The sequence below is a fragment of the Moschus berezovskii genome, chromosome 6 (assembly GCF_049115385.1).
Source record: "Moschus berezovskii isolate FMDL1 chromosome 6, NW_MosBer_1.0, whole genome shotgun sequence".
Taxonomy (NCBI): Eukaryota; Metazoa; Chordata; class Mammalia; order Artiodactyla; family Moschidae; genus Moschus; species Moschus berezovskii.
In genome coordinates this window covers 39,351,586-39,378,747 of record NC_142465.1, presented here as the reverse complement: position 1 = coordinate 39,378,747, position 27,162 = coordinate 39,351,586, and the positions used below count along the sequence as shown (strand labels likewise).

Sequence of the window (27,162 nt, the reverse complement as noted above, 5' to 3'; positions counted from 1 at the left end):
TGCTGCTGCTGCTAAGTCGCTTCAGTCGTGTCTGACTCTGTGCGACCCCATAGACAGCAGCCCACCAGGCTCCCCTGTTCCTGGGATTCTCCAGGCAGAAACACTGGAGTGGGTTGCCATTTCCTTCTCCAGTGCATGAAAGTGAAAAATGAAAGTGAAGTCCCTCAGTCGTGTCCGACTTCTAGTGACCCCATGGACTGCAGCCTACCAGGCTCCTCCATCCATGGGATTTTCCAGGCAAGAGTACTGGGGTGGGGTGCCATTGCCTTCTCCTAGAAACGCTTAGGATGGTAAATTTTGCCTTACATGGTCTTAATCACAATTAAAGGAAAAAAAAATATCTTTCAGTCTGCAATGTAATCCACTCTCAGTCAGGTGCATGTCCACCCCAGGTTTCCTATCCCTGGCCACTGCCTCCCCTACCATCTGGTCTCAGGCACTTCCATGTTCAAGCAGAGGTGCCAATGAAAACAAAGCAGATATCTGTGCAGAGCTACTGCCATAAGAAAACCCTGCCAATACAGAAAGAAACGTGAAGGTATCTAGCGGAAAGTCTCAGAACTTTCAGACTGCAGCCCAGACTACAGAGGAAGTCGCCCTGTGAGCCCGTCACTGGGGAGGAACTGTTGGGACCCCTGAAGAAGTCTGAGGAAGATACTAAGAAGGAAATGCAGGTGAAGGAGGACTGGCCAGGATAGCACAGTGAGTAGCAAATCTCAGCATTACCAACCAGAATCTATGCCAAGGAGCTCAGGAAGCGGAGGAAAGGGGACGTGGGTGCTGCTCGGGGTGGGTGAGAACTGACTTCCCCCAATGCGTGGAGGATAGAGCCAAGACCCAGTTGGCTCTTTTTTTTTTTATTAAAAATTCAATAATGTTGAGGTGCTTCAAGGCCAGTTTGGGGGGAAAATTTAAAGTTGAGCTGGACCCACCACTCCAATCTCGGGCATGTATTCATTGCCTGTACTATGCAACCAGAATGACATTCAGCACTTGTCAAAAACACCACAGGAGAGCACTTACTTTGAATTGGCTGCTAATTCTAGGACATCTTTTGTGATTTCTTCCATGATAATCTACAGGGCAAAAATGTGTAATTGCTGAAAATAACAACACATAAACAAATGTTTCTTTTTAGATACCCATTAGTGCAGATTGTTTAGAAACACCTTCATCTCAGAAGTACAATACACCTTGCAAATGTTGGGTCAAGAGAAGGGATAGTATAAACCAGGGTTTATACTGTAAAGGTTTTTCTGTAAAGGTGAATATTTTCAGATTTGCAGGCCATGTGGCTCAGTAAATGATTCCAAGAAGGCTTAGCTAATTCTGTGAGTTGACTATGCTCATAAAACTTGTTCCTTCTTGTGAATTGCAAAAATGTCTATAAAAGTTCTTGAAAAAGAGATTTTACCTCACATTCACTCACAAAGTTATTTGTGAATTAAATGCTAGTGAAAATGAAGATTATGAGGCAGGTCAATGGGCCGTGGGGAATCATGCCTTCATGTGGTCTGCCCACTTCCCTAAACCATTACTCTAGCTATTATAGAAAGTTATTTCTAATTTCTGGAAGTGTGAGACCCTCATGTCATTTTTTCCTGATGCCTCACCTAGCTTGGGTCCCAGGTGGCTCTAGTAGTAAAGAACCCACTTGCCAATGCAGGAGACTCAGTTTCCATCCCTGAGTGGGGGAGATCTCCTGGAGAAGGGCATGGCAACCCACTCCAGTATTCTTGCCTGGAGAATCCCATCGACAGAGGAGCCTGGCAGGTACAGTCCATAAGGTCACAAAAAGTCAGACACAACTGAAGTGACTTAGCACACACCTAGCTTAGCAGAGTATTATGTATTTTTAAAATGGAATTAAGGACTTCTCTGGTAGTCCAGGGGTTAAGAACATGCTTGCCAATGCAGGGGACACAGTTTTGATCCCTGGTCTGGGAAGACTCCACATGCCATGGGGCAACTAAGCCCATGTACCACATTACTAAGTCCATGCGCTAGAGAGTGTGAGCTGCAACTACTGAAGCCCTCCAGCCCTGGAACCCAAGTGAGAATCCACCCCAATGAGAAGCCAGTGGACCACAACTAAAGAGTAGCCCTCACTTGCTCCAAGGAAGGAAGCCAGTGTGCAGCACAGCCCCAAACAAACAAACATTAAAAATGGGATTAAAATCAAAATAACTTTGAAACTTTGTTATAGAAATCCCCCTCCTCACCAGCAATGACTTAGATTCTGTATATCAAACTGGTTGTGTGAACATTTAGGAATATTTGATATTTTCCATCCCGTACAGCAGCTGAGGACCAGCTATAGGCCAAGCTGAAGCCTCCATTCAGTTTCAAAGGCAAAGAACATAAACAAAACAAAGCAGAACAAAAGCCAAGGAGGAAAGTTTCTTTTTTAGGAAAGCATCCCGCCCGCCTCTAACCTACCTGTCCTGACACTGTGATTCCAATCTAAGCCAGTATTGTAGGTGATCCTTTTCCTAATTGTTAACTGTGATCCTTCTGCCACTGCAGGAAACTGAGCGGCCCTGAGCTGGGGCTTTGGAAACTGCCAGAGGGGAGGCACTTTACTCCCTTTGTCCCAGCCTCTTCAAGTGAAGTCCGTTTGTCAATCTTCCCTAGCAAAATAAAACCAAACATATCTACCTCTGAAAATTTAGTAACCAGAAAGCTATCTGAGACTTTACTGGTGGCTCAGTGGTTAAGAATTCATTTGCCAATGCAGGGGCCATGGGTTTGACCCCTGGTCTGGGAAGATCCCCCATGCCTCGGGCAACTAAGCCTGTGCGCCACAACCACTGAGGCCACAGTCAGCAACTACTGAACCCCATGTGCCCAGAGCCCGGGCTCTGCAATAAGAGAAGCCCCACAATGAGAAGTCCATACACCCCACAATAGTAAATAAATTTATTGTTGTTGCTTAGTCACTAAGTTGTGTTTGACTCTTTGTGACCCCATGGACTGTAGCCCGCCTGACAGACTCCTCTCTCCATGGGATTCCCAGGCAAAAATCCTGGAGTGGGTTGCCATTTTCTTCTCAGGGGATCTTCCTGACCCAGAGATCAAACCCTCGTCTCCTGCATTGGCAGGCAAGTTCTTTACCACTGAGCCACAAGGGAAGCTCAAATAAATAAATATTTTTAAAAATTATCTGGATTAATTCATTGCTTTTAAGCAGAGCTACAGGTAATCTGGCCTAAATTGCCCTTAAGAAAACAACTCTAATCTCGAATTTCTGCTTTGCCAATATTAGAACACTCTTTCCTCAGAACTCAGGTTATCACAGAATCAAAGAGATTAATGCCCTTATCATAGGCCACTTTCCCACTTCATTTACTCATTTTTCTGTACATAAGAAAGATGGATCTTGGGGAATGATAATAAATCAATATAGAATCTAGAAAATCAGTTACAATCTGAGTTCTCTCTTCCCTGGAGCAAATCAACCCAATCCTTGGTACTAGCTCGGAAGCTGACACATGTATTTGTCTTTTCTTCAATAAATAGAGAACACATGAAGAAGGAGTTTACTTTCACCAGGAGGTACAAGTTCCCAGGGCCCTTTTTTAAGATTATAAACTGACAGGTCATTTCCACGTAGAGTGGGTGGAGCCATCAATTTTGCACCCTAGCCTTGCTACTTGTGCATGTGCTGTCGGTCCTTGAGGCCAGTGCCCTTACCTCAGGAGGCCCTATAGTAAGGTGGTTAGAGGCAAAGACCCTGGAGTCACACTGTTTGGGTTCAAACCTTGACCTAATGGAAAGATCTTGCATTTGTTATGTAGCTTGGTGCTCTAGCTTAGCACCAATAATGGTAGAATAATCTGCAAGTGCATACCTTCTACTGTAATGCCACATGGAAACAACAGCATCTCCTATGACAGATTCTTGCCAAAAATATTTTGCTTGAATCTAATAACCTCTCACTTAATGTCCAGTTTATAACAAATGCTAGACATTGAACAGCATTAGGGGAAAAAATCATTCACATTCTCTTCTCCTGAAAACATCAAGGAATATAATCAGTTGCATGTGTGAAATGTATAAGATGTATAAAAGCCTTGACCATTAAAATCTCTGAGGTTTAAATATGGATTAGGTATTAGTTGGTATGAGAGAAGTATCTTCTTTGTGAATACATTATTTATGTAGGGATGGTATGTTATGAGGTCTCCAGGAATAACATGATTCAGTGAAATATATGCAGAGAGACAAACAGATAAAACATATGGAACTGAATATTTGCGATTGCTGAGGCTTGGTGATGAATGTATAGATGTCTGTTACACTATTCTTTCAACTTTTCTGTATGTCTGAAAGCTTTCCAAATAAACGTTTGAGGGGAAAATGATAGCTTCTACAGCTCCTATCTAAACATTTACCAACACACCTGGATCTGCATTCATACACTATGTCTTCCCTGTGGTTTTGTGATGGAGGTTTTATTTCGCTTTGTACAATCATTGTCTCCATGATTTAGCAGGGCTTATCACTTTCAGTTACCTGAGGACATCATGTCAGCAATTTTTCCTTTTCTCTCCCACATGAAAAATTTCCCCTCTTTTGGCCCACATACCTTTCTATCTACTAATGCATTTTCCCACTACCTTTTACAAAAAACCGCAATTCAATTTCATAAATATTTACTGAATACCTACTATGTGGTGAGGATATAGTAGTGAACAAAAGACAAAACCATCACTCTCGTGGAACTTGTCTTTTAGTTGGTGACACAGATAATAAACAAAATAAGTAAACAAATGATATATGAGAGGAGGCTAGGAAATAAAGAGAAAATATAGCAAAGTAATCACTTCGTGGGAAATAGTTGGGGAAACAGTGGAAACAGTGTCAGACTTTATTTTTTTGGGCTCCAAAATCACTGCGGATGCTGATTGCAGTCATGAAATTAAAAGACGCTTACTTCTTGGAAGGAAAGTTATGACCAACATAGATAGTATATTAAAAAGCAGAGACATTACTTTGCCAACCAAGGTCCGTCTAGTCAAGGCAATGGTTTTTCCCGTGGTCATGTATGGATGTGAGAGTTGGACTGTGAAGAAAGCTGATCGCCAAAGAATCGATGCTTTTGAACTGTGGTGTTGGAGAAGACTCTTGAGAGTCCCTTGGACTGCAAGGAGATCCAACCAGTCCATTCTAAAGGAGATCAATCCTGGGTGTTCATTGGAAGGACTGATGCTAAAGCTGAAACTGCAATACTTTGTCCACCTCATGCGACGAGTTGACTCACTGGAAAAGACTCTGATGCTGGGAAGGATTGGCGGTGGAAGGAGAAGGGGACGACAGAGAATGAGATGGCTGGATGGCGTCACCGACTCGATGGATATGAGTTTGGGTGAACTCCGGGAGTTGGTGTTGGACAGGGAGGCCTGGCGTGCTGTGATTCATGGGGTCGCAGAGAGTCGGACACGACTGAGCGACTGAACTGAACTGACTGAACTGAAGAAAGAGAGAGTACGTGTGTAGATGTATCCAGCCTGTATGAAACATTGTACAGACAGAGCCTTATACCACATGACTTGGCAAGCAGAGCCTCAGCTAGAATTCAGGCTTCACTTTATTTCCCTTGACCAGACACCTGTATAGAATAAACATCCTGCACAACCATGTGGAGTCACTCTGGAGATTTTGCAATTTAAATTGAGTGGCTTTGTAAATATCTTCGATTTTCCTAGTGTTAGAATAAAGAGCTGTTGTTGAGCAGAGAGCAATATGATCTGACTCTGGTGATGCTTCCAGCATCACCTTGACTACTGTGTTGAGAACAGACTGCAGGGGGACAAAGGTGGAAGCAGGGAAACCAGGTAGAAAAATAACTCAAGGAAGAGAGGATGATGTCAGAGGAGATGTTTGTGGTAAAGGTGGTGTTTAGTGGTTCAATTCTAGATGCATATTTTAATAGACTTAAAAGAATGTGATGGCATGGATATGTGGTATACCAGAAAAAGAGGAACTGAAGATGACTCCAGGGTTTGGGTCCTGAGCAACTAGAGGATGAACTGATTATTTGAGGTGGAGATTATGTGTAGACCAGAGTCTGGAAGAAGATCAGAAGTTTCACACTGGATATGAAATTTTCGCTGCTTGTTAGAATCCAAGTGGAGGTGGATCTAGACGTCTAGAGTTCATGCGTCTCAGTAAGTTTCATGTCTCCTCAAGAGGGTTGTCTGCCGTCATCACGATCACTTCCTCTTTCCTCCTTCCCCTGTGCACTTGTGGGATGTTAAGAAATGCACTTTGTCTTTGTCCCTAGTTTCCAGCACGAACCTCAAATCCTTGGAACTTTCTTTAAAAAAATTTTTTTTTCCTTTATTTGGCTGCACTAGGTCTTAGCTATGGCATGTGGGATCTAGTTCCCTGACCAGGGATCAAACCTGGGCCCTCTGCCTTGGGAAAGTGGAATCTTAGCCTCTGGAGGACCAGGGAAGTCCCTTTTGGAATTTTCTGAGTGGTAAAAGTGTCGTCCTTCATGAGGACCCCCTTTTGAGCTTCTGCTTAATGAGGTGACTTAGGGTAGTACTCCTGGGTAGCCTTAGGATGGGCTAGTCACCCACGTGATTAGAGTTAGAACTTCCAGCCCCAACAACCAACCTCTGAGAAGGGGAAGGAAAGTGCTGTGGACTGAGCTCTATAAAAACCCTTGAAAACAAGATTTGATGAGTTTCTGGGCTGGTGAACACATGCACAGGCTGGGGGGAATGGTGCACCCCGGCTCTATGGGGACAAAAGCTCCTGCACTTGGGATGCTTCTGGATCTTGTCTTGTGCATCTGTTCACCTGATTGTTCATCTGTTTCCTCTAGAAAATTCTTTTGATAAACTGGTAAATGTAAATAAATGTTTCTCCAGGTTCTGTGAGCAGTTCTAGCAAATTAATCAAATCCAAGTTGGGGGTGTGGGAACCTCCAGTCCGTAGCAATTTGGCCGGAAGCTTAGGTGACAACCTGGACCTGTGATTGGCATCTAAAATGGAGGAGGGGATGTGATTTTGTGGGACTAAAAACTTAACTTATGTGACCTGATGCTCTCTCTATGTAAATAGTGTCAGAATTGAGTAAATTGTAGGACACAAAGTCATGTGCCTATTGAGAACTTCAGACTTACTTGTGGTTTGGACAAAAAATATTGGAGGACTAGTTTCAGACTTTTGTCCCCTACCACTTATTTGCAACTGAGTTCACTGTTGACCTCCCTTTGTTAAATCCAATGACCAATTCTCTTCACACCCAAAGAAAACTATTCCAGATACAGAAAAATTGGAAGTCTTTACAAAGTCATCTTATCAGGTTTATTTGACACAGAGGTCATTTTATCATTTCTAAAATTTTTTTTTCTAATTTTATTATCTCATTTTAAAAATATTTTTTCTACTTAAAATTTTTTTTTCTCATTTTTATTTTATTAAAAAAAATTTTTTTTTCTTCAAACCCTTGTGTCTAGGGCTGACTTTCAATAGATTGCAGCAAGGGAGCTGCTCTGCTACATACAAAACCCCTATCCAGCAGCAGGTCATCTACGAACAGTTTAGCAATGGGTTCCCCACGTCTCCTTTTTCTGAAAAAAGTTTTAAGTGAGCCTCACCCTTCTCTCAGAGAAGGCAATGGCAAGCCACTCCAGTACTCTTGCCAAGAAAATCCCATGGATGGAGGAGCCTGGTGGGCTGCAGTCCGTGGGGTCGCTATGGGTCGGACACGACTGAGCGACTTCACTTTCACTTTTCACTTTCACACATTGGAGAAGGAAATGGCAACCCATTCTGGTGTTCTTCCCTGGAGAATCCCAGGGACGGGGGAGCCTGGTGGGCTTCCGTCTATGGGGTCACACAGAGTCGGACACGACTGAAGTGACTCAGCAGCAGCAGCAGCAGCAGCACCCTTCTCTGTTGCTCCTCATTCCTCACTGGACTCGCATTCCATCTGTTTCCTTTGCTGGTTTTTCCTCATTTTCGCAAAGTAAGTGTTGGAGTGGAGAGTCCTAGAGCTCAGTCCCATGGACTTATCTCTTTATATAGGTTAATTTTCCAAGCAGTCTTTTCCAGTCCTAAGTTTATATCTCCAGTGCAGATTTCTCCTCCAAGCTCCAGACCCATGATTACTGAACATCTCCACATGGATATCTAATGTTGACTTCAGATTTATGGATCCAGACTCAAACTCCCTTATCCCTTATTGCCCTCTAGTCCTTCCACATCTCAAAACAACAACTCCATTCCCTTAGGTACTCACGTCAAAACTTTGGAGTCATCCTTAACTCCCTTTTGTTCTAATATTCGTATTCACTATATCAGAAACTCTTTTAAGATCTACCTTAAAGTATATCCATAATCCACATCTACCACTACCACTCTGGCTCAAGACTATCACCCCTTGTCAAAAGTAAAGAACTTTGTCTCCTAACTGTCTTCTTTCTTTTACACTTCCTCTCGCATAGTCTGATAAAGTCAGAAGGATCCTTTTAAATATAAATCCCATTATGCCATCCATTTGTTCAAAACTTTCCAAAGTTTTTCCACATTATTCATAGTAAATGCCGAAGTCTTCTAATGGCAAAGGTGATTTGCAGCACTCCCCCTTCCCCACCAAGCTTGACCTCCTACCTCTCTCCTCCTCCATCACTAACACTGCAGTCACCATGGCCTCTCTGTTTTTCTTGAAGACACTAAACATACTTGTCATCAAGGCTTTTGCACTTGCATTTACCTCTCCTTAAAACTGTTCTTTCAGATACTTAATGTCTAATTCCCTCACTTTCTTCAGATCTCTGCTAAAAATGTCACCTTAGCAGAGAGGTTTTCCTTAACCACTCTGTAAATCCATCCCCTAATCATCATCCCCTATTACTCTTACCCAGGCAAATAAGACAAATGTACTTATTTGGGAATTCCAGTGGATGCTGTTCAGTCGCTCAGTTGTGTCCGACTCTTTGGGACCCCATGGTCTGTAGCACACCAGCCCTCGCTGTCCCTCATAATCTCCCAAAATTTGCTCAAGTTCCTATTCATTGCATTGGTGATGCCATCCCCCTATCTCTTCCTCTGACAGCTTCTTCTTCTTCTGCCCTCAATCTTTCCCAGCATGAAGATTCTTTTCCAGTTATTCAGGTGTTTGCATCAGGTGACCAAAATACTGGAGCTTCAGCTTCAGCATCAAGCCTTCCAATGAGTATTCAGGATTGATTTCCCTAAGATTGAGTGGTTTGATCTCCTTATTGTCCAAGGGACTCTCAGGAGTCTTCCCCAGCACCACAGTTTGAAGGCATCAATTCTTTGCCACTCTGCCTTCTTTATCGTCCAGGTCTCATAACGAGACCACTGGGAAGACCACAGCCTTGATTAAACGGACCTTTGTCAGCAGAGTAATGTCTCTGCTTTTCAACACACTGTTTAGGTTTTTCATAGCCTTCCTGCCAAAAAGCAACCATCTTTCGATTTCATGGCGGCAGTCACCATCCAACGTGATTTTAGAGCCCAAGAAGAGGAAATCTGTCATTACTTCCACCTTTTCCCCTCCTATTTTCCATTCATCTGCCAATGGACATCTAGGTTGCTTCCACGTCTAGCAATTCCTATCTTAATTCCAGCTTGTAACTCATCCAGCCTAGCATTTCTCATGATGTGCTCAGCGTCTAGGTTAAACAAACAGGGTGACAGCAGACAGCCTTCTCATACTCCTTTCTCAGACCTGAACCTGTCAGTTGTTCCACACTGGGTTACAACTGTTGCTTCCTGAGAGAGACAAATAAATAAGTACATTTGTCTTATCTGTCTTCATCCACTGGAATGGAAGGTCATGAGGGCAGTGATGTCACCTGTCTTTGTTTTTTTGTTTTTGTTTTTCCTATTAAATCCCCAACATCCAGGAAAGTGGCCAGCAAATAGTTAGTTCTCAGGAACTAAGAATGGAGAATGGTGGTATGTATCAGAGCAGTGACAACAGAGATGGGCGGCAACCAGCTTCCAAGATGGCTCCCGAAGATCCCCACCTCTGGTCTTCATCCTCTGTATAAGCTCCCTCAATGTTTAGAGCTGACTGACCTGTATGGCCAACAGCAGAAATGGTAATGTATGGTTTACAAAAGATGTTGTAGCTTCCACCTCACTCTAAGTCACTACATTTGAGGCCAATCTTTTATGCCACCATTGCCATGACCTCTTTGTGGCTCTCCATGGAACTTTGCAAGCTGGAATCAAGATTGCCAGGATAAAAATCAATAACCTCAAGTATGCAGATGACACCACCCTTATGGCAGAAGCTGAAGAAGAACTAAAGAGCCTCTTGATGAAAGTGAAAGAGGAGAGTGAAAAAGCTGGCTTAAAACTCAACATTCAGAAAACGAAGGTCATGGCATCCAATCCCATCACTTCATGGCAAATAGCTGGGAAAACAATGGAAACAGTAACAGACTTTATGTTCTTGGAATCCAAAATCACTGTGGATGGTGACTGCAGCCATGAAATTAAAAGACGCTTACTCCTTGGAAGAAAAGCTATGACCAATCTAGGCAGCATAATAAAAGTGAAGACATTACTTTGCCAACAAAGGTCCGTCTAGTGAAAGCTATGGTTTTTCCAGTAGTCATGTATGGATGTGAGAGTTGGACTATAAAAAAGCTGAGCACCAAAGAATTGATGCTTTTGAACTGTGGAGATGGAGAAGAGTCTTGAAAGTCTCTTAGACTGCAAGGAGGTCCAGTCAGTCAATCCTAAAGGAAATTGGTCCTGAATATTCATTGGAAGGACTGAGGCTGAAGCTGAAATGCCATAACTTTGGCCACCTGATGTAAAGAACTGACTCATTGGAAAAGACCCTGATGCCAGGAAAGATTGAAGGCAGGAGGAGAAGGGGTCGACAGAGGATGAGATGGTTGGATGGCATCACCAACTCGATGGACATGAGTTTGAGTGAACTCCGGGAACTGGTGATAGAAAGGGAAGCATGGTGTACTACAGTCTATAGAGTTGCAAAGAGTTGGACTGAGTGACTGAACTGAACTGACTTGGAACTTTTATACTTGGTTTCTCTTCTGCATAGAACTTTACTTCCTCAGACAGTTTTATGTCTTGATCTCTTACTTCCTTCAAGTCTCTGCTAAAATGTCAAGCTGTGTGGTTATGCAACAGTATAACAATAGGCAACAAACACAGGATGTACTTGAGATATCCTGAAAATAGGGTAGATGCCCTGGGATTTATCAACTGATTGAATAGGAGGGAAAAGAGAGAGAGGAAGGAGTCAAAGTGAGGCTCAAATCATTGGCTTGTGTAACTAGTGGTGCCATTCTTAGTTTAGGCAAACAGATATAGAGCAGAGGTCATAAATTTAGTTTTAAACCTGCTGAATCTGAAATGTCTTAACAAATATCCAAGCGAAGACGTTCAACCAAATAGGCAGATACAGCATGTGCAACACAGAAGAGAAAGCTGAGCTGGAAATAAATATCCTGAAATCAAGGCCAACTCTACAGTTTGGAGGGCCCAGTGCAAAATGCAAAGCCAGGGTCCCTTGTTCAAAGAGCCTTTGAGATCCATGAGCTGCTTGGTTCTCCTCCCAAAAATCTGTAGAACTGAATGCTCTGGATGGGGGTGGAGAAGTTGAGCCCCTTCCTATGGCCAATAATCTCTAAACCACATCAGAGGCACACCTCCAAGAGACTACAACTTCCAGGCTAGGATGCATTTGCGCATGGGTCAGAGGCTCATTCCCAACAAGTCACCCCTAGGTGCTCTGTGGCATTGACAATCCAGGACAGCTGCCACCATGCCCTGCACACAAATGAACCTGACCTTCCCTGAACCTGTGCCCAAGTCTCTCCGTGGTCCTGAATGAGGTGAAGGGGAGAGTGTATATGAGTGAAATGCCAGAAAATGAGAGGAGCTGGCAGCTGAACCTATCCCAGGGAGGCAGAGAGGTGGCAGGAGGCATGCTCCACTCTGTCAATGGACTTCACTTACAAAACAAAAACCCAAACATACTGTTAGTAAGATCTTCAAGCTGGCAACCACAGAGCATTAAGACCTCAAGTATATTAAGCCCTTCTGAGTGCAGGGCCCTGTGTGAATGAACTGTTGGTATGCCCATGAAACTAGCCCTGCTTGGAAAAGATAATACAGTTATAAGACTGAATGAGTTAAGTAGGGAAAGATAAGAAAAGAGGTCTGAGGATGGGAGCCAGAAAAGTACCAACATTTAAGGCATGGGCAGAGAAAGATGGGCCATTCTGTGGCCAGTCAAAGCTTGCAGTTAATCAGAAGATCAGTGAAGGGGAAGATACTTGGTCTATGATCCCTGACTTGGAAAAGCTTTGCCAGTTCCATCACCTGGCCACGGATTGTTAGGAACATTTTATTTCATAAACTATTCATGATATAGATGATAATTTTTCAGAGTCAAAGGTATGGTTCTTACCCAGGCCTGTTACCTTGATTATTTTTTGAAGCACATATTACTCAGTTGAAAAAAATAATGCATGAAAGAAGTTGTAGGAAATAAAATGGATTAAATGAAATAACAGATTACTAATAATAAATTTACAGCTAACCAAAGTAAACAATTCATTTCCCTTCTAGCAACAGTCACCTTTACATATAAGTCTAGCAATGTCTCTGCAACATTTATTGGGCAAGAAAAATGTAAACTTTAAAATCTGCAAAGAATTTAAAATGACTCAGTGAAACCTAATGGAAAATCAATCATAAGAATTTTCTAATTACTGATTAACACTGAACAAAATCCTAGGCCCAAAAAACTAGACTATTTGGTGAAAGAACTATAGCAGAGAGTTGATGAGAATTTTAAAGCTTTAGAATTGGTGGGAAGGGACTCTCCTGGTGGTCCAGTGGCTAAGACTCCATGTTCCCAATGCTGGGGGCCCAGGTTCGATTCATGGTCAAGGATAGATATCACATGCCATAACTAAGAGTTCACATGGAGCAGCTAAAGATACTGCATGCTGCAACTAAGACCTGATGCATCCAAAGAAATAAATAGATAAATATTTTTTTAAAAAATGGTGGGAAAAAAAGTGATTTTTAAAAATGCCTTAAAAATGTCTCTGAAGGGGTTTACAAAGTAACTTAAGAACACAGATTCTGGAATAAGCTGCTTGCTGACTCCCAGCTCAACCACTTATTCCATGTGTGATTTTGGACAAGCTACTCAATCGCTCTGCCTGAGTGAAGGAGTGGTGAATCCTAGGGTTATTATGAAGAGTAAATAACTGAATGTAAAACATTTAGAGTGATTCCTAGGTGACACAGGGGTAAAGAATCTGCCTCCCAATACAGGAGATGCAAGAGACTTGGGTTCGATCCCCGGGGTGAGGAAGATCCTCTGGAATAGGAAATGGCAACCCACTCTAGTATTCTTGCCTAGAAAATTCCATGGACAGAGGAGCCCGTCAGGCTACAGTCCATCTGATCGAAGAGTCAGATACAACTGAACAAGCAAGCAAGCACAACAACAGAACATTTAGAACTGTGCCTAGCACATAAAAACTACCATATGCATTTTTTAAATGAAAACTGTGAAGTTAATCACATTCACATGTAACCAAAATACTTCTGGAATTTCTATTTTAGTAGGAACCATATTATAAGCATTAGGGACAAAGTTTACTGAAAGAAAATAATCTTTTCTCCTCATTTTTTTTCTTCAACCCATTTTCCACCAAAAGTTTCCTTAAGAAGCAAATATGTTTCCTGTATATTTTCTTAAAAGTAATTTCCTGTTGTCTTATAATGCATATTCATAGCTGTTTTCCCACTCCCACTGACAGTTGATCTCAATGCCTTATTTCTTTCATAAGAAAACATGAGAAATAAGTGCATAGGAGAATAAAATGCACAGATTTCGTGTCATCTGAATATTTATTCTCATTATCATAACAATTTTGGACTTCAGTGGAAAAATTACAAAAAGTTTCAATAAGTTTTAGGGAAACAATGAATATAACAACGATTTCAAATGTACCTTCTAGCCCTTTGGAGAAGTCAAAATGGACCCATGGGAACTCACCAGCTTCTTAGGAAAAAAGTTCTGCTGATGTACAACCCCAGGAACCCGCAGTTCAATTTATCCCATGTGTCTGAAAGCAGAAATCCCTCTGTATTTGCTCCCGCTGGTCACCAGGAATGCATTCTCATACTCTCTGCCTCAACTTTATTTCAGTACCTTGTTCCCTCTGGTTACGATGGTTTTTCACATTGCTCAAGAGTACAATTCACACTTAACCGTTGCTCGAGAGTAGAATTCACACCTAACCATAAGGGAGGTCTTCGCTTCCTTTGCCCTTGTGACACGGAAGATGAAGCTTTCAAGATGATCTCTTGGCAAACATCCTCCGACCACTCCCTGCATGCGCCCCTACGGGCGGGAGTAGGGGGCGCTTCTCCCTTCCCTAACCTCACCTCACTAGATGTGGAAATCCTGCCTCTTTTGAACGTGTTTCTTTGGATCTCGCTCTCTTGGTCTTGTTTTCTTCTGTTTCTTATCTACGAGTTTGGCCTCTTCTCTGTAATTGCCACCTCCCCATTCCCCTACAGAATACATGTTTCCCCACTTGGAGTCAGAGTAATTGATACTTTAAGATCCGCCATGGGCTCCACTTCGCCTTTAAACACCATCCAGACTCGCTCGCTTAAAGGGTCTTTCCTGGGAGCTGCAGCAGCGTCTCTCCCCTCTTGCAGCAGATATCAAAGAAAGCGAGCCCAGGACGTGCCCATATATGAACTTGAAACAGAGAGCTGCCTCGTTCGCAGTCCCCGCTCTCGCCTCCCCCTTCGGCGGGTTCACTGGCGGGCACAGCGCGAACACCAGCTACTCCTCCTCTCTTCGCCCGACTTCCTTCTGGGAGCTCATACACCCGCGGCGGTTCAATCACTCCGCAGCGAGCCGCGGCGCTCACTGGGCATGCTCAGTGGCCCGGCCCGGCTCCGGCGGCCAGAGCTCGTCTCGGGCGCACCACTCGGGTCCGGGTTCACCGAGCGCCGGCTGAGCACGGCGGCCCCTGCGCCGGGAGTGCGACGCGCCCTGCGGCCCCTGCCCGGGCGCCCGCCCCGTCGGAGAGCCGAAGTTCCGGACTCGAAGGAGCCCCCAACTTCGCGCCAAGTTCCGAGCTGCGGGGCCAGACATGCCCATGATGACCAGGGACGTTCTGCTAGAAATGGAGCTGGAGGAGGACGACGAAGATGGGGATATCGGTGAGCGAGGGGTTTCCCCGGGAGCGGGGGGTGCGGCGCGGGGCCGGGCGCCGTCCCCGGAATCCGCAGCCCACGCAGGAGGGGCTCGGGCACTGCGCGTGGGCGCCGCACCCTTCTCGGCGAGGGAGGTTGTTGGGACCCTCGGCAGGTCGGGGGCAGAGGGCCGGGAGGAGGAAGCCCGCGCCGCCCGCCTGCGGCCGCAATGCGGTCGCTTCCAGCCGCAGACCGGCCGCCTCCCGGCTCAGCTCGCGGCGGGCGGGCGAGCTGGCGGCCCCGGCGAAGGCCGGCGAGGCGCGGGTCTCCGTGTCAGTTTCGGGACGGGCGAGGGACGAGGGCCCCGATCGTAGATACGGGGTAGCCCCCGCGCGCGGGAAGTCTTTGGACAACAACTTTGGGTCGTTTTCTCCGGCTCTAGTTGGCGCGGGGGATTCCGGGGAGCCAGCGCGGGCTGCGAGCCCGAGGGCGGGCTTCAAGGAGCGCGCCCTGGTGGGGAGGGCAGGGGTGTGACCCGCCCGAAGCCACCTCCAGGTGAAAGCAGTCGCGCGGCCCGGGACGGAGGGCCGGGGCTGGGTGGGGCTGGGTGGGGCGGCCCGGGACTGATTTGAGTCCGCTGGGCGTGGGCCGGGATCCTTTTTCCATCCGCGGCGCGGGCGGGGGAAGTGATGCGGTGGAGGAAGCCCTGAGGCAGGGTGGACCGCTGGGCATTTCCTACCCGTCCCGGGGGCCCCGGAGCTCGGGGGGAAGCCCTGCGTGCCCTGTTTCTGGTTAAAAATTCTTTAGAAGTGGTGCACGGTGCCCAAGGACAGCTGTTTTAAGAGTTAACCGAAAGGGGTGGGAGGAAGTGAGGAAGGGGGACGCAGTTGGAGGAGTGCAGACAAAGTCAGGTCCCTAAAGAGAACACTGTCAGCTAATGATGACACATAGAGCCCATCCGGAAGACTGGCGATTAAATTACCAGGCAGACTCCGACTCGGTTTCCTGGATGCCAAATCAGTTTCAATAACGTAACAGTTCCTGCTTATGTACTAACATTCTTCTCTAATATATTCTTCTGTAATAACTTTAGTAGTAACTTAATTTTAGGAGTTAGGTGTGGTTTTTCGTTCACATTTTGGGTACTGCTCATGTATTTATTTTTCTGTTGTTTTCAACTCTACTGAGATATAATTGACATTTAACAATGTGTAAGTTTAAGGTAAAACATGTTTGACACATTTATATATTGCAAAATGATCACCACCAGACAGCTAACACCAGCATGTCACTTAATTCCATGTTTTTTTTGTGGTGAGAACTTTTAGGATCTAATCTCAGAAAGTATAAGATACAGTGTTATTAACTCTAAGCACTATGCTTAGATACCTGGAACTTACTCATTTTATAATTGGAAGTGTACCCTTGACTAACATCTCCACACTCTCCCCCTCATTTTAGTGTTTCTGTGAGTTCACCTTTTAAAAATACTTCACATCTAAGTTACACAGTATTTCTCTTTCTGTCTTATTTCAGTTAACATAATGCCTTCAGGTTCCATCTGTGTTGTTGCAAATGACAGGATCTCCTTTCTCATGGCGCTAATATCCCATATTATAAGCATGCATGTATACCTATACATATCACATCATCTCTGTTCATTCACCTGTAGACAGATAATTATTGTCTTTCCATATCTTAGCTATTGCAGGCACTGCTCATTGAAATCCAAAGCTAAATTGAAGAGAAGGTATTATATACTCCATACTTTCATTTACTTGAGAATAATTTATTAGGTAATCATCCATATGGAGGGAGCAAATAGTAGTGTTCATTTTTATGGGAGAGAAAACTGAAGCTCACAGGTTGATTTGCGTAACTTCTCACATAGCTTATTGAGATTCAAACCCAGGTTTTCTGACTTGCAAGACCTATGCAGATTGATGCCTTTCCACCTTGTCACTCCAGCTGTCGGGGTATTATACTACTGTTTAGCAGGCTATGGTAGTAAATCCTGTTTCCTGGAGTCCTGTGAAGGTCCTGTAATCAAATCCTGCAGGCCTTCAAAGTCAGATTCCCTGGGGATTCCCAGTCTCTTGGCTGGATACCCAGGCTGGAGAGCCTGATGTAGGGCCTAGAACCTTCGCAACAGTGTGAAATCTTCTTTGGAATTATTGTTCTCCAGCTTGTGGGTTGCCCACCTGCAGATATAGGATTGGATTTTATCGTGATTGTGCCTCTCCTACCATTTAGTTGTGTCTTCTCCTTTGTCCTTGGATGTGAGGTATCTTTTTTTTGGTGGGTTCCAGTGTCTTCCTGTCAATGGTTGTTCAACAGCTAGTTGTGATTTGGTGCTCAGGCAGGAGAAGATGAGCACATATCCCTCTACTCCTCCAGCCTGACCCAATTTTCTCAGGATACTAATACTGATTGTTTAGTCACCAAGTTGTGTCCAGCTCTTGCGACCCTGTGAACTGTAGCCCACCAGGCTTCTCTGTACATGGGATTCTCCAGGCAAGAATACTTGAGTGGGTTGGCATTTCCTTTGCCAGGGGATCTTCTGGAACCAGGGGTTGAGCTTGGATCTCCTGCATTGGCAGGTGAATTCTTTACCATTGAGCCACCAGGGAAGCCCAAATTCTTATTCCGTTCCGTCGCTCAGTCGTGTCCGACTCTATGCGACCCCGTGGACTGTAGCCTACCAGGCTTCTCCGTCCATGGGATTCTCCAGGCAAGAATACTGGAGTGGGTTACCGTTTCCTTCTCCAGGGGATCTTCCCGACCCAGGGATCGAACCCGGGTCTCCCGCATTGGAGGCAGATGCTTTAACCTCTGAGCCACCAGGGAAGCCCCAAATTCTTATTACATACAAATATAAATCATAGGAGCAAACTTTAAAAAGTTATAATAAAATTAGTACAGTCTGTTTCATAGGGAAACAGTTTTGCCTGTTATGGTGAGGTGTCACTGTTTACATTGACAGTTGTAAATAAAGAAGGGTGAAAACCCAAATAAAAATGAAAGTAAGCAAGACTGAGCTTTGTTAACCATGCTATCAAGAGATTTCACTTTAGGGGAAAAAAAAACCTAACTTGGGCTACTCTGTATTTACCTGATGGTTGTATCAAGTCAAGCAGTGTAGATATATTTAAGAAAATAAATATCTCTATTTTTCTTTCATCCCACCCTTCAGAGTCTACTGATATTTATACTTAAGTGTATATAGGAGTCAAGTCAACATATTTTGTCAGTCAACAAATACCAGGTTTCAATAATTTGGAGTTGTTATATAAATTTAATGTGGGTTGCAGTGATTTTATATCAGGAGATGTTTACCATACCAGTGGAAAGTTTGTCATTGTAAAATAAGCTTTTTTAGAGCTTACCAGAAGTAGGCTAATGATATATAACCTTTAATGAAATAATTATAATTGCCAACTATGGGAGAGAAGACTCTGGCGATATGAAGATTATAATTTTAACCTCTGCCTCTAGTTTTGTAATGCAGGGCTCTGCTAAACCTATTGACTAACATATTTCTCCCAGCACTTGTCACTACTGAGAGTTGTATAATACTTTAAAACCCACTCAGTTGCTGAAGGTTTCTATGAAACTTCTCTATAGCTAATAACTTTGTTAATTCAGAGCAGAAGACTTATTTTGACACAATTTCCTGGGTAAAACCTCTATCATCAATTAATTGGCAAGAGACAAAAAGAAAAACTATTTAAACTAGATGTGGCCCCTGATTACATGATAGAAATGTTTTCCATACATAAACAGAAGTGTGCCTTCTAGTAGACTGGGATTTGCACTCCCCTCCTTTTTTTAGACATGTGGGTTTCTGCTTACTTTCAAAGCATTGTTGAGTGCTTTAAGTTTAAGGCTTGCTTCCTTGTTTAGCATGAAATAATCACCAGAGGTCTGTGAAAGAGCCTAATGGCATGGGAGTGTTTTTGCAAAATGCCACTTATTTTCTAAATCATTTTTAACAACGAACCACAGATGTTACATCCGGGCAGTGATGGCAGGAGGTATTTGGCTCATGACCTTTATTGCACTGGTGCCGATGGAGATCAGAGTTGAGGTAGGTTCTGTTTGCCTGGTGTGCAGAAGGTCCTTAGCTGCCTTGCCTCCAGAAACACTACCCCCACATCTTGCCACCTCATTAATCAGTGAATTGAATTAACATCTCTTCCTGTTGGTGTAGAAAGTGATAGGAATATCTTTCATAGTCAGAATTTTTATTTTTATAGATATTTAGTATGTTGTTTTGTTTCTTGCATTTCCATTGTTCAGACTTAGCTGAGGGAAGGAAATTGTTCTCCAAAAACAAGGCTTATCAGGAACACTTCAGATAGTTCAGGCAAAAGGTTTTTATGGTTGGTTGTTTCAACTAGAAAAAAAAAGCATGACCTGAAAGTTGAGAATTATGTTTTGTTTGGGAGCTTACTGAGGACCATAGCTGGGGATGACAGCCTCTCAGGTAGCTTTGAGGGACTGTTTCAGAGAGGCGAGGGAGGACGGATATATAGGAGTTTCTTTGCTTAAAAAGCATGAAGAACAAGAAACATGTAGTTGAACATCAAAAGCTTCCTGCTAATCACAAAAACCAGACATCTCAAGTTAGAGGTTTTAGTGCTTTTCTGTGTATGGGAGAATGCAAGAGTCTGGGCTTATTAAAATCATTCCTTTGATATTCATCTTAACTATTATCTAGGACCAGTATCCTGTTTTCCCTCCATCCTGAATTCCCTTCAGAGTTCATCATGGGGTGGTTGCTGAGTTTATGGCAGTAACATCTTCATTTACTGAAATGGCTGGTGACATTTTTGGACTATTTTGGATTCCAGACTACCTATGGTAGACTTTACTCTCTGGGCGGACAGTTAATAGTCCTGTCACTGGAGTGGGGGATGGGTGGGAAGAGGCCTATTACCTCTGAGAGGCAATAGTCCAGCTCTGCCCCTGAAGTATCTTTGTTAGCTTTCTTTTTACTGTTGCATTTTTATATAGACATATCTTCTGCACTATCTCTGTCCCCTCACTACAAACTTTACCTTTAATCACTTGCAAATCTGATTCTTGTACCACTTTTGCTTTGTCACCATTAGTTGAGCAAACCTGTGCTAGTTGTAGGATTAAGTGCTGAGAGTAAGATGCATGTACTGGCCGTAGAGAGTAGGTTCCACGGAACCAGCCATTTGCAGTAAGTGCTATTATTGAAGTACGTCCGCAGCCATGGAGGAGGCCAGGAGACGGCTGCAGAGAGGAGATTGCTGGGCCAGGTGCTGAAGAAGCAGGCAGGCAGAAAGTCTGGAGTTCCAAGTATTGCCTGTGGTGGAGGAGAGCAATGACGAGTCTGGGAAGCCAGGAAAGTGTGGCACCACGAAGAATCCTCCAAACATTTTAAGGGTTTTGGATTTTACCCTGTAGGTCAGTGGTCCCCAGCTGGCATCAGGGACTGGTTTCGCAGAAGACAGGTTTTCCATGGATGGGGTGGGGGATGATACGATGATTCTCATAAGAAAAATGCAGCCTGGATCCCTTGCATGTGCAGTTCACCATAGTAGGGTTCATGCTCCTTTGAGAATCTAATGTTGCTGCTGATCTGACAGGAGGCAGAACTCAGGCAGTAATGCAAGGGATGGTCTGTAGCCCGGGGGTTGGGGACCCCAGCTGTCGGTGATATGGAGCTCATGAAAGATGATTAGGAAAGGAGTGATAGAATCAAATTTGCTTTTGGAAAGGTCTCCCTGGCAGTGCCTTGGGAAATGGGTTGGAGAGGGGAGATGGTCGAGGTAAGCCTTTCTGGTAGTCAGGTTCAGAAATGGCCACTGATGGTCATGGGAATGCAGAGAAGTGGAACTGAGAGCTTGTAAGAGAGGCAGCACCTATAAGGTCTTGGGAGACTGAAGGCTTCCAGCAAACAGAGAGGAGTCCAAGGTGGGGACTTGAGTTGAGTGATTAGGTGGAAAGTAATGGCAGGAGGAGGAGAACAGATGTGCAGTAGGGCAGAATTTTGCATTGTTCTGCAAGGCTTAAACTTTTCTCTTCTGCTGGAGCTCAGACCATTCCCCTTCCCAGCAATACCAGAGTCTCCTTCTCTTTCTCAGCAGCTCCCTCCCGTTCCAAACCCATCACAATCCCAGAAAGTTATTGTTGATCTCTTTAAGCCCAAAGTGGCCACCAGTGGATGATCACACCCCCCATTTTTCTATTCCACACAGTTAGCACTCACCTTGTATTTTTGCTGTTCATTATCTTTGCATTAATTCCACCAACTATAATGTAAATTTCTTGAGGGCTGAGACTAGGTCATGCTAATATCCCAAATGTTATAGACATTCCATTCCTGTAATCTAAGAAAATTCTGTCTTCCTCACCTTTCTCTAAAATGTAATAAACTTTCTGAGGTGTTTTGTGTGTTTTCTAAGCTAGTCCCCTGGTAGCTCTGCTGGTAAAGAATTCACCTGCAATGCAGGGTCAGGAAGATCCTCTGGAGAATGGATAGGTTACCCACTCCAGTATTCTTGGGCTTTCCTGGTGGTTTAGCTGGTAAAGAACCCTCCTGCAATGCAGGAGACCTGGGTTCGATCCCTGGGTTGGAAAGATCCCCTGGAGAAGGGAATGGCTACCCACTCCAGTATTCTGGCCTGGAGAATTCCATGGGCTGTATGGTTCATGGGGTCTCTAAGAGTTGGACATGACTGGGTTACTTTCAGTGCCTAGAATGATGTTTGATATCTTCAGTGGAAACCAAGTAAATCATTGTTGAAAGGAAGGAGAAATGAATTACTCTGAATAATTAAAAGAATTAGTTAAATTATGTAAGTAAATTTAAGTAAGTAAATAATAAGCATAATGGTTAGTGGTTTTTATGGCCCTTGTGCAGTTCTTTTCCTTGGCTCTTGGAGATGCCCACAGTCATCTATTATAAAAGTGCTGATTGTACATATTCTTCCAGGCTCTCTGCTAGGTTCTGTGGTCCCTGACCTTCCAGTTCCTCGTTATCTGGGAAGGAGGCAGATATGTGAATAGATAATTGGAGTCCTCTGTGATTAATGCTAGACTGTGATCAAGGTGTGTACCAGTGTCATGGTGGCACCAAGGACAGAATATGTAACCTTGCTTAGGAGAATCCAGGATCGCTCTCCAGAGGCAGTGCTGGCCCTCAAGGAATGGCCAGATCGATGAGGGGATGGGGCTAAAATAGTGGAGTGTTCTGATTTGTTAGCAAATGTTGCCTGATTTCTTAGCAAATCATCCTCGATGCTGTCCTTGCCTTATTTGTTCTGACAAGAGGCTCTTATGTATATGGTGTGCATGTGTGTGTGTATATTCTCATCATACCGGGGTATGATGGCTAAAAAGCAAACTATTCTTTAAGTCCTTCTGTTTGAGCATAGTCAGTCTTACTCTGTTGTATAAACCTTTTGTTTTCAGTTTCAAATCCACAGTCACAATGTATCTTCCACGTTCTAACTCTCAAGCCAAATAATTACTTTCCGAAAGATTCCCCGGTCTTCTCTTACCTGTCTCATTGTTCTTTGCATCTGACACAAACAGCTTTAACAGAGGGAAAGAGTTCTACACACATATACCCTACCCCTATCTTTTTCTCAAGAGTTTGCAGCAAACACATATGTTGATTGCCATGTGTTTCTTGTTTTTTTTTTCTTTCTTTTAGAAACCAAGAAATTTAGATTCCTGTAAAGATTACCCTTAGAGATGCTATTTAAATTCTGACATTCTTGGAGGAAGATTATAGTATGTTGTTAAGAACTCCACAGTCTAGCTTTATTTATGTATTTTGGCCATGCTAAGCAGCATGTGAGATCTTAGTTCTCTGACCAGGGATCCAACTGCAGATCCTTCTGCAGTAAAAGCATGGAGTCTTGACCACTGGACCACCAGGGAAGTCCCAGTCTAATGTTTAGTTAAAGGATGGTCTTGAACTCTCAGTGTTATTTGTAGCAAGTTAGATTAAAATCATTGTATTTTATAGAAGTTTCCACTCGAGCTCATTCTTTAGGTTTTCTTCTTTTATCATACACATCACTTTGTGTTTTGCATTCCAGTTATTTTAGCATATTTTAACAAACTGTATAGCCTTAGAGGGAGAAGTGCTGTCTTATTTCCTTTGTACCCTACAAACTAAGTATCATAATGATTTTCACAGAGTCCCAAACGTTTGTTAAGAGATGGTATTGTAGATTGTAACGTGAAACTTTTTTTGTTACAAGTTATAAGCTGGTTGATCTGCTTTTCATACAAATCGTTCAGGGTTTCAGTTCAGTTCAGTTCAGTCGCTCAGTGGTGTCTGACTCTCTGCGACCCCATGAATGCAAAAATCACTAGTTTTAGAACAGAAAAATATATTTCCAGTCACCTTCAACCAAGGAAATGTACTTCTTGACTGACTGGTAACTCATATGTAAATGTAGAGATTGTGAGAATTTAGTACAGGGTGGTCATTGTTTCCTGTCATTATTGTTTTTCCTTTAGTTTTGTCTTGCTTTGTAAAATGCAGCTAAAATTATTTAGCACCCATCTTAAGAAGTAGCCAGTTTAAAGACTGCTTGATGAAAATGTCAACAATAGAATATTTTGGACATGTGCCAAAGAGCAATCCAAATATTATTCAGCCCCAAATCAGATGGAATGTTTGCACAGAAGACAAGTTGAAGGGTTAATAGGCAACTTTCTCTGTCATGGTACTTATTACTGCCCTGGCTACATATCTGAATATTAATTGAAAGAACTTGCTACAGTAAGTTGTTCAGCAGCCAAAAATACAAATGGAAGAAAATGTATTCTTTTGTGAAGTCCAGATGTTGCTTTTATATTTAATGCTTTCAATCTAGAACATTGAAGCTCTACTGTTTCCTATATTATTTGAACATACAAATACTTGAAATTGGGGGAAAAAAGGATATTAGTCATTAAAATTCTCTTTTCTATAATTTTTATTTTAACTTTGGCAGAACTTGAGCCAGAGGTCAAAGTCATGTAAATAGATGTTCTTTCACAGAGTACAATTATGCAAATTATAGGTTTGTTTATAAAGCTTGTTTTATATAAACTAACATGTTTACATAATTGATTTTTTTATGATTTCTCCAGACATTTTATCTAGATGTTTGAAAAATAATCTTTGACTTGGCACAGACAAAATGATGGTGAGATTTTTCTTGTGGCATCAGATAGACATAAACTAAAACATGTTTCTGTTTTTACTTTTTTCTGATTTGTGTGAAGTTTCTAATAAAAGTTATTCCCCACTAAATTTAAAACAAAAATAATACAGCCTCCCCACATATAAACCCTTAACATTATTTTAAATGTTTTGTTATAATTTATATTATGATTTTAAACAATTGCATTCATTTTTTGTATTGTTTTATTCCATCTACTGTTACTTATTAAACAAGTCCTGAATGCTTAATCTATGTAAAACATAAGATACTTTTATTTTTCTAAAGCCAACAAGCAAAAAAAGAAAACCCAACAAATCAACCCCCCCTTTGTTTCTAAGTAATACAGAGAGTGAAGGAAGAGTGTAAGCTCACTGATCATAGATGCTCCTTAGGGAAAGTAGAAGATTTTAAAGACAGAGCCTCTTGGATTCATTGGGGTGCTGCTGCTGCTGCTAAGTCACGTCAGTCGTGTCCGACTCTGTGCGACCCCACAGATGGCAGCCCACCAGGCTCCTGTCTCTGGGATTCTCCAGGCAAGAACCCTGGAGTGGGTTGCCATTTCCTTCTCCAATGCATGAAAGTGAAAAGTGAAAGTGAAGTCTCTCAGTCGTGTCTGACTCTTCTCAACCCCATGGACTGCAGCCCACCAGGGTCCCCCGTCCCTGGGATTCTCCAGGCAAGAACACTGGAGTGGGTTGCCATTTCCTTCTCCAATGCATGAAAGTGAAAAGTGAAAGTGAAGTTGCTCAGTCATGTCGACTCCTAGCGACCCCCTGGACTGCAGCCCACCAGGCTCCTCCATCCACGGGACTTTCCAGGCAAGAGTACTGGAGTGGGTTGCCATTGCCTTCTCCGTTTGGCCCCCTAGAATCTATCAACTGGAGCAAGTTTCTTGACTTCACAGCCTGTGTTTTCCACCTTGTGGGGTTGCTAAGAAGAGGCAAGGAGGCTGGTATAGTGCTGGTGTGCTAAGCTGCTTCAGTTGTGTCTGACTATTTGCGACTCTGTGGATTGCAACCAGCCAGGCCATCTGTCCATGGGATTCTCCAGGCAAGAATACTGGAGTGGATTGCCATACCCTCCTCCCGGGGATCTACCGCGCCTCTCTTATGTCTCCTGCATTGGCCTGTGGGTTCTTTACCACTGGTGCCACCTGGGAAGCCCCAACAGTGCTGGGTATGGGGCCTTTTCACTCATACTACCTGAGTGGCAGTTACAATATCACCATCATAGTGAATTCTTTTACTTAACAGCAGTCATAGGAACTGCTACTCTTAACCTCGGAGAGCCCTAGGTCCTTCCCCGCTGTCTGTTTTGTGCTGCTCTGTGTCACTTTATGCGTGCAGGAACTACCCACTAAGTGTCAGGTTAAGGGAGATCATGACCGTGGCTGTGCTGCAGACACATGTACTTAAAGATAAAAGAATAGCATGTGGTTTCTGCAAAGAGATAATTACTATGTGTTTTCCTATATTCTTACTGATCTTCAGGCAGGATGATAATGTTCTTCAGATTCCAGGAAACCTATTTCAGGGGGAATCTCTTTCAGGGAATCTTAGCAAAAGATTCCAACAGCTGACACTTTGTGGGCTCCCGATAAATGACTCATAAATGTAAGATTGTATTTTCATCGGTAGCGCCTGTGGCTTTTCCCATTCTCCCAATTGCCGTCAGCCCCCGTGTGTCACCGTGTAATTGTATGCACAAGAAGAGAGGAAGAAGACTTTTAAGTATGAGGTGAATAGCTTTTATTACAAATTGAGCTTTTAGGATATTACTGGAGGACTGAGGAGGGAATGATTGATGATGAGATTATCGGTACTCAGTGTTCCCTGATTCCTTTGTCTCTACTGAATGGTGGATGCTGGAGGATTTCAGAGAGTTCAGCATTCCATGGAGAAAGGGCAGTCACAAAGCAGTGAAGGAACGATTATTGATCTGATGTTAACAACTGTGAGGGCTTCCCTGATGGTACAGTGGTTAAGAATTTTCCTTGCAATGCAAGGAACATGGGTTCAGTCTCTGGTCTGGGAAGGTTTCACATGCCGTGGAGCAGCTTAGCCCGTGTGCCACCACTGCTGAACCCATGTGCTGCAAATACTGAAGAATGCATTTGAGCCTGTGTTCGGCAACAAGAGAAGGCACCACAGTGGGAAGCCTGTGCACCATGAAGAGCAGTCCCTGTTCATGGCAACTAGAGAGAGCCTGAGGGCAACGAAGAAGGCCTAGCACAACTGAAAAAAAAAAAACCTCTTTGACATTTCTTCCCACCAGCCCTCTACCAGTTTCTGACCGTTATGTTTGCAGGCACTGTCAGTCTTGGCCCCACATTCTCTTAATATCTTCGGAGATTATCCCTGGGTCTCTGAGAAAGGACCTTCTCGGCCTTTGCTGGCCTGGCATACTCAAACCCACTCTCACAGGGTTGGGGGATGCCTTGGGAATCGACATCTACTTTGATCCAGAGGGGAGGAGAGATGAGGCCTCCAGATCCCTAACCACCCACCAAGCCCTGGATAAGTGTAGATATTAAGGATCAGGTGAAAGTGGTCTGTACTTGAGGCTTGGATTTGCAGATGAAAACTTCACTTTCATTAGAGGTATTTATGTTGGAGGTAAAAGAGGATGACTCTTCCCTGTGTTGAAAGATTATTTCCACCATCTTTTACAGATAGCCTGACCTTGGCCAAGGCTGTGGACCTGCTTCCTATTGGACTGCGAATGTCTGTAATGAGGGAGAAAGGGGCCACTCTGCTGGTCT

At 43.6% G+C, this 27,162-nt stretch overlaps 1 protein-coding gene across 2 annotated transcripts in view; it reads left to right on the top strand.

Moving 5' to 3' along the window:
- Positions 1-15,094: 15,094 nt before the first annotated feature.
- ANO6 (anoctamin 6) overlaps positions 15,095-27,162 on the top strand; it is a 251,097-nt gene continuing 239,029 nt past the window's right edge. Inside the window, exon 1 of one of the 2 annotated variants that reach the window (XM_055394407.2) lies at positions 15,095-15,228. In XM_055394407.2, coding sequence (XP_055250382.1) covers positions 15,159-15,228 — 70 coding nt within the window. In that variant the 5' untranslated portion in view covers positions 15,095-15,158. The remainder of the gene's footprint in view (positions 15,229-27,162) is intronic. The other variant, XM_055394406.2, reaches the window with a different exon arrangement.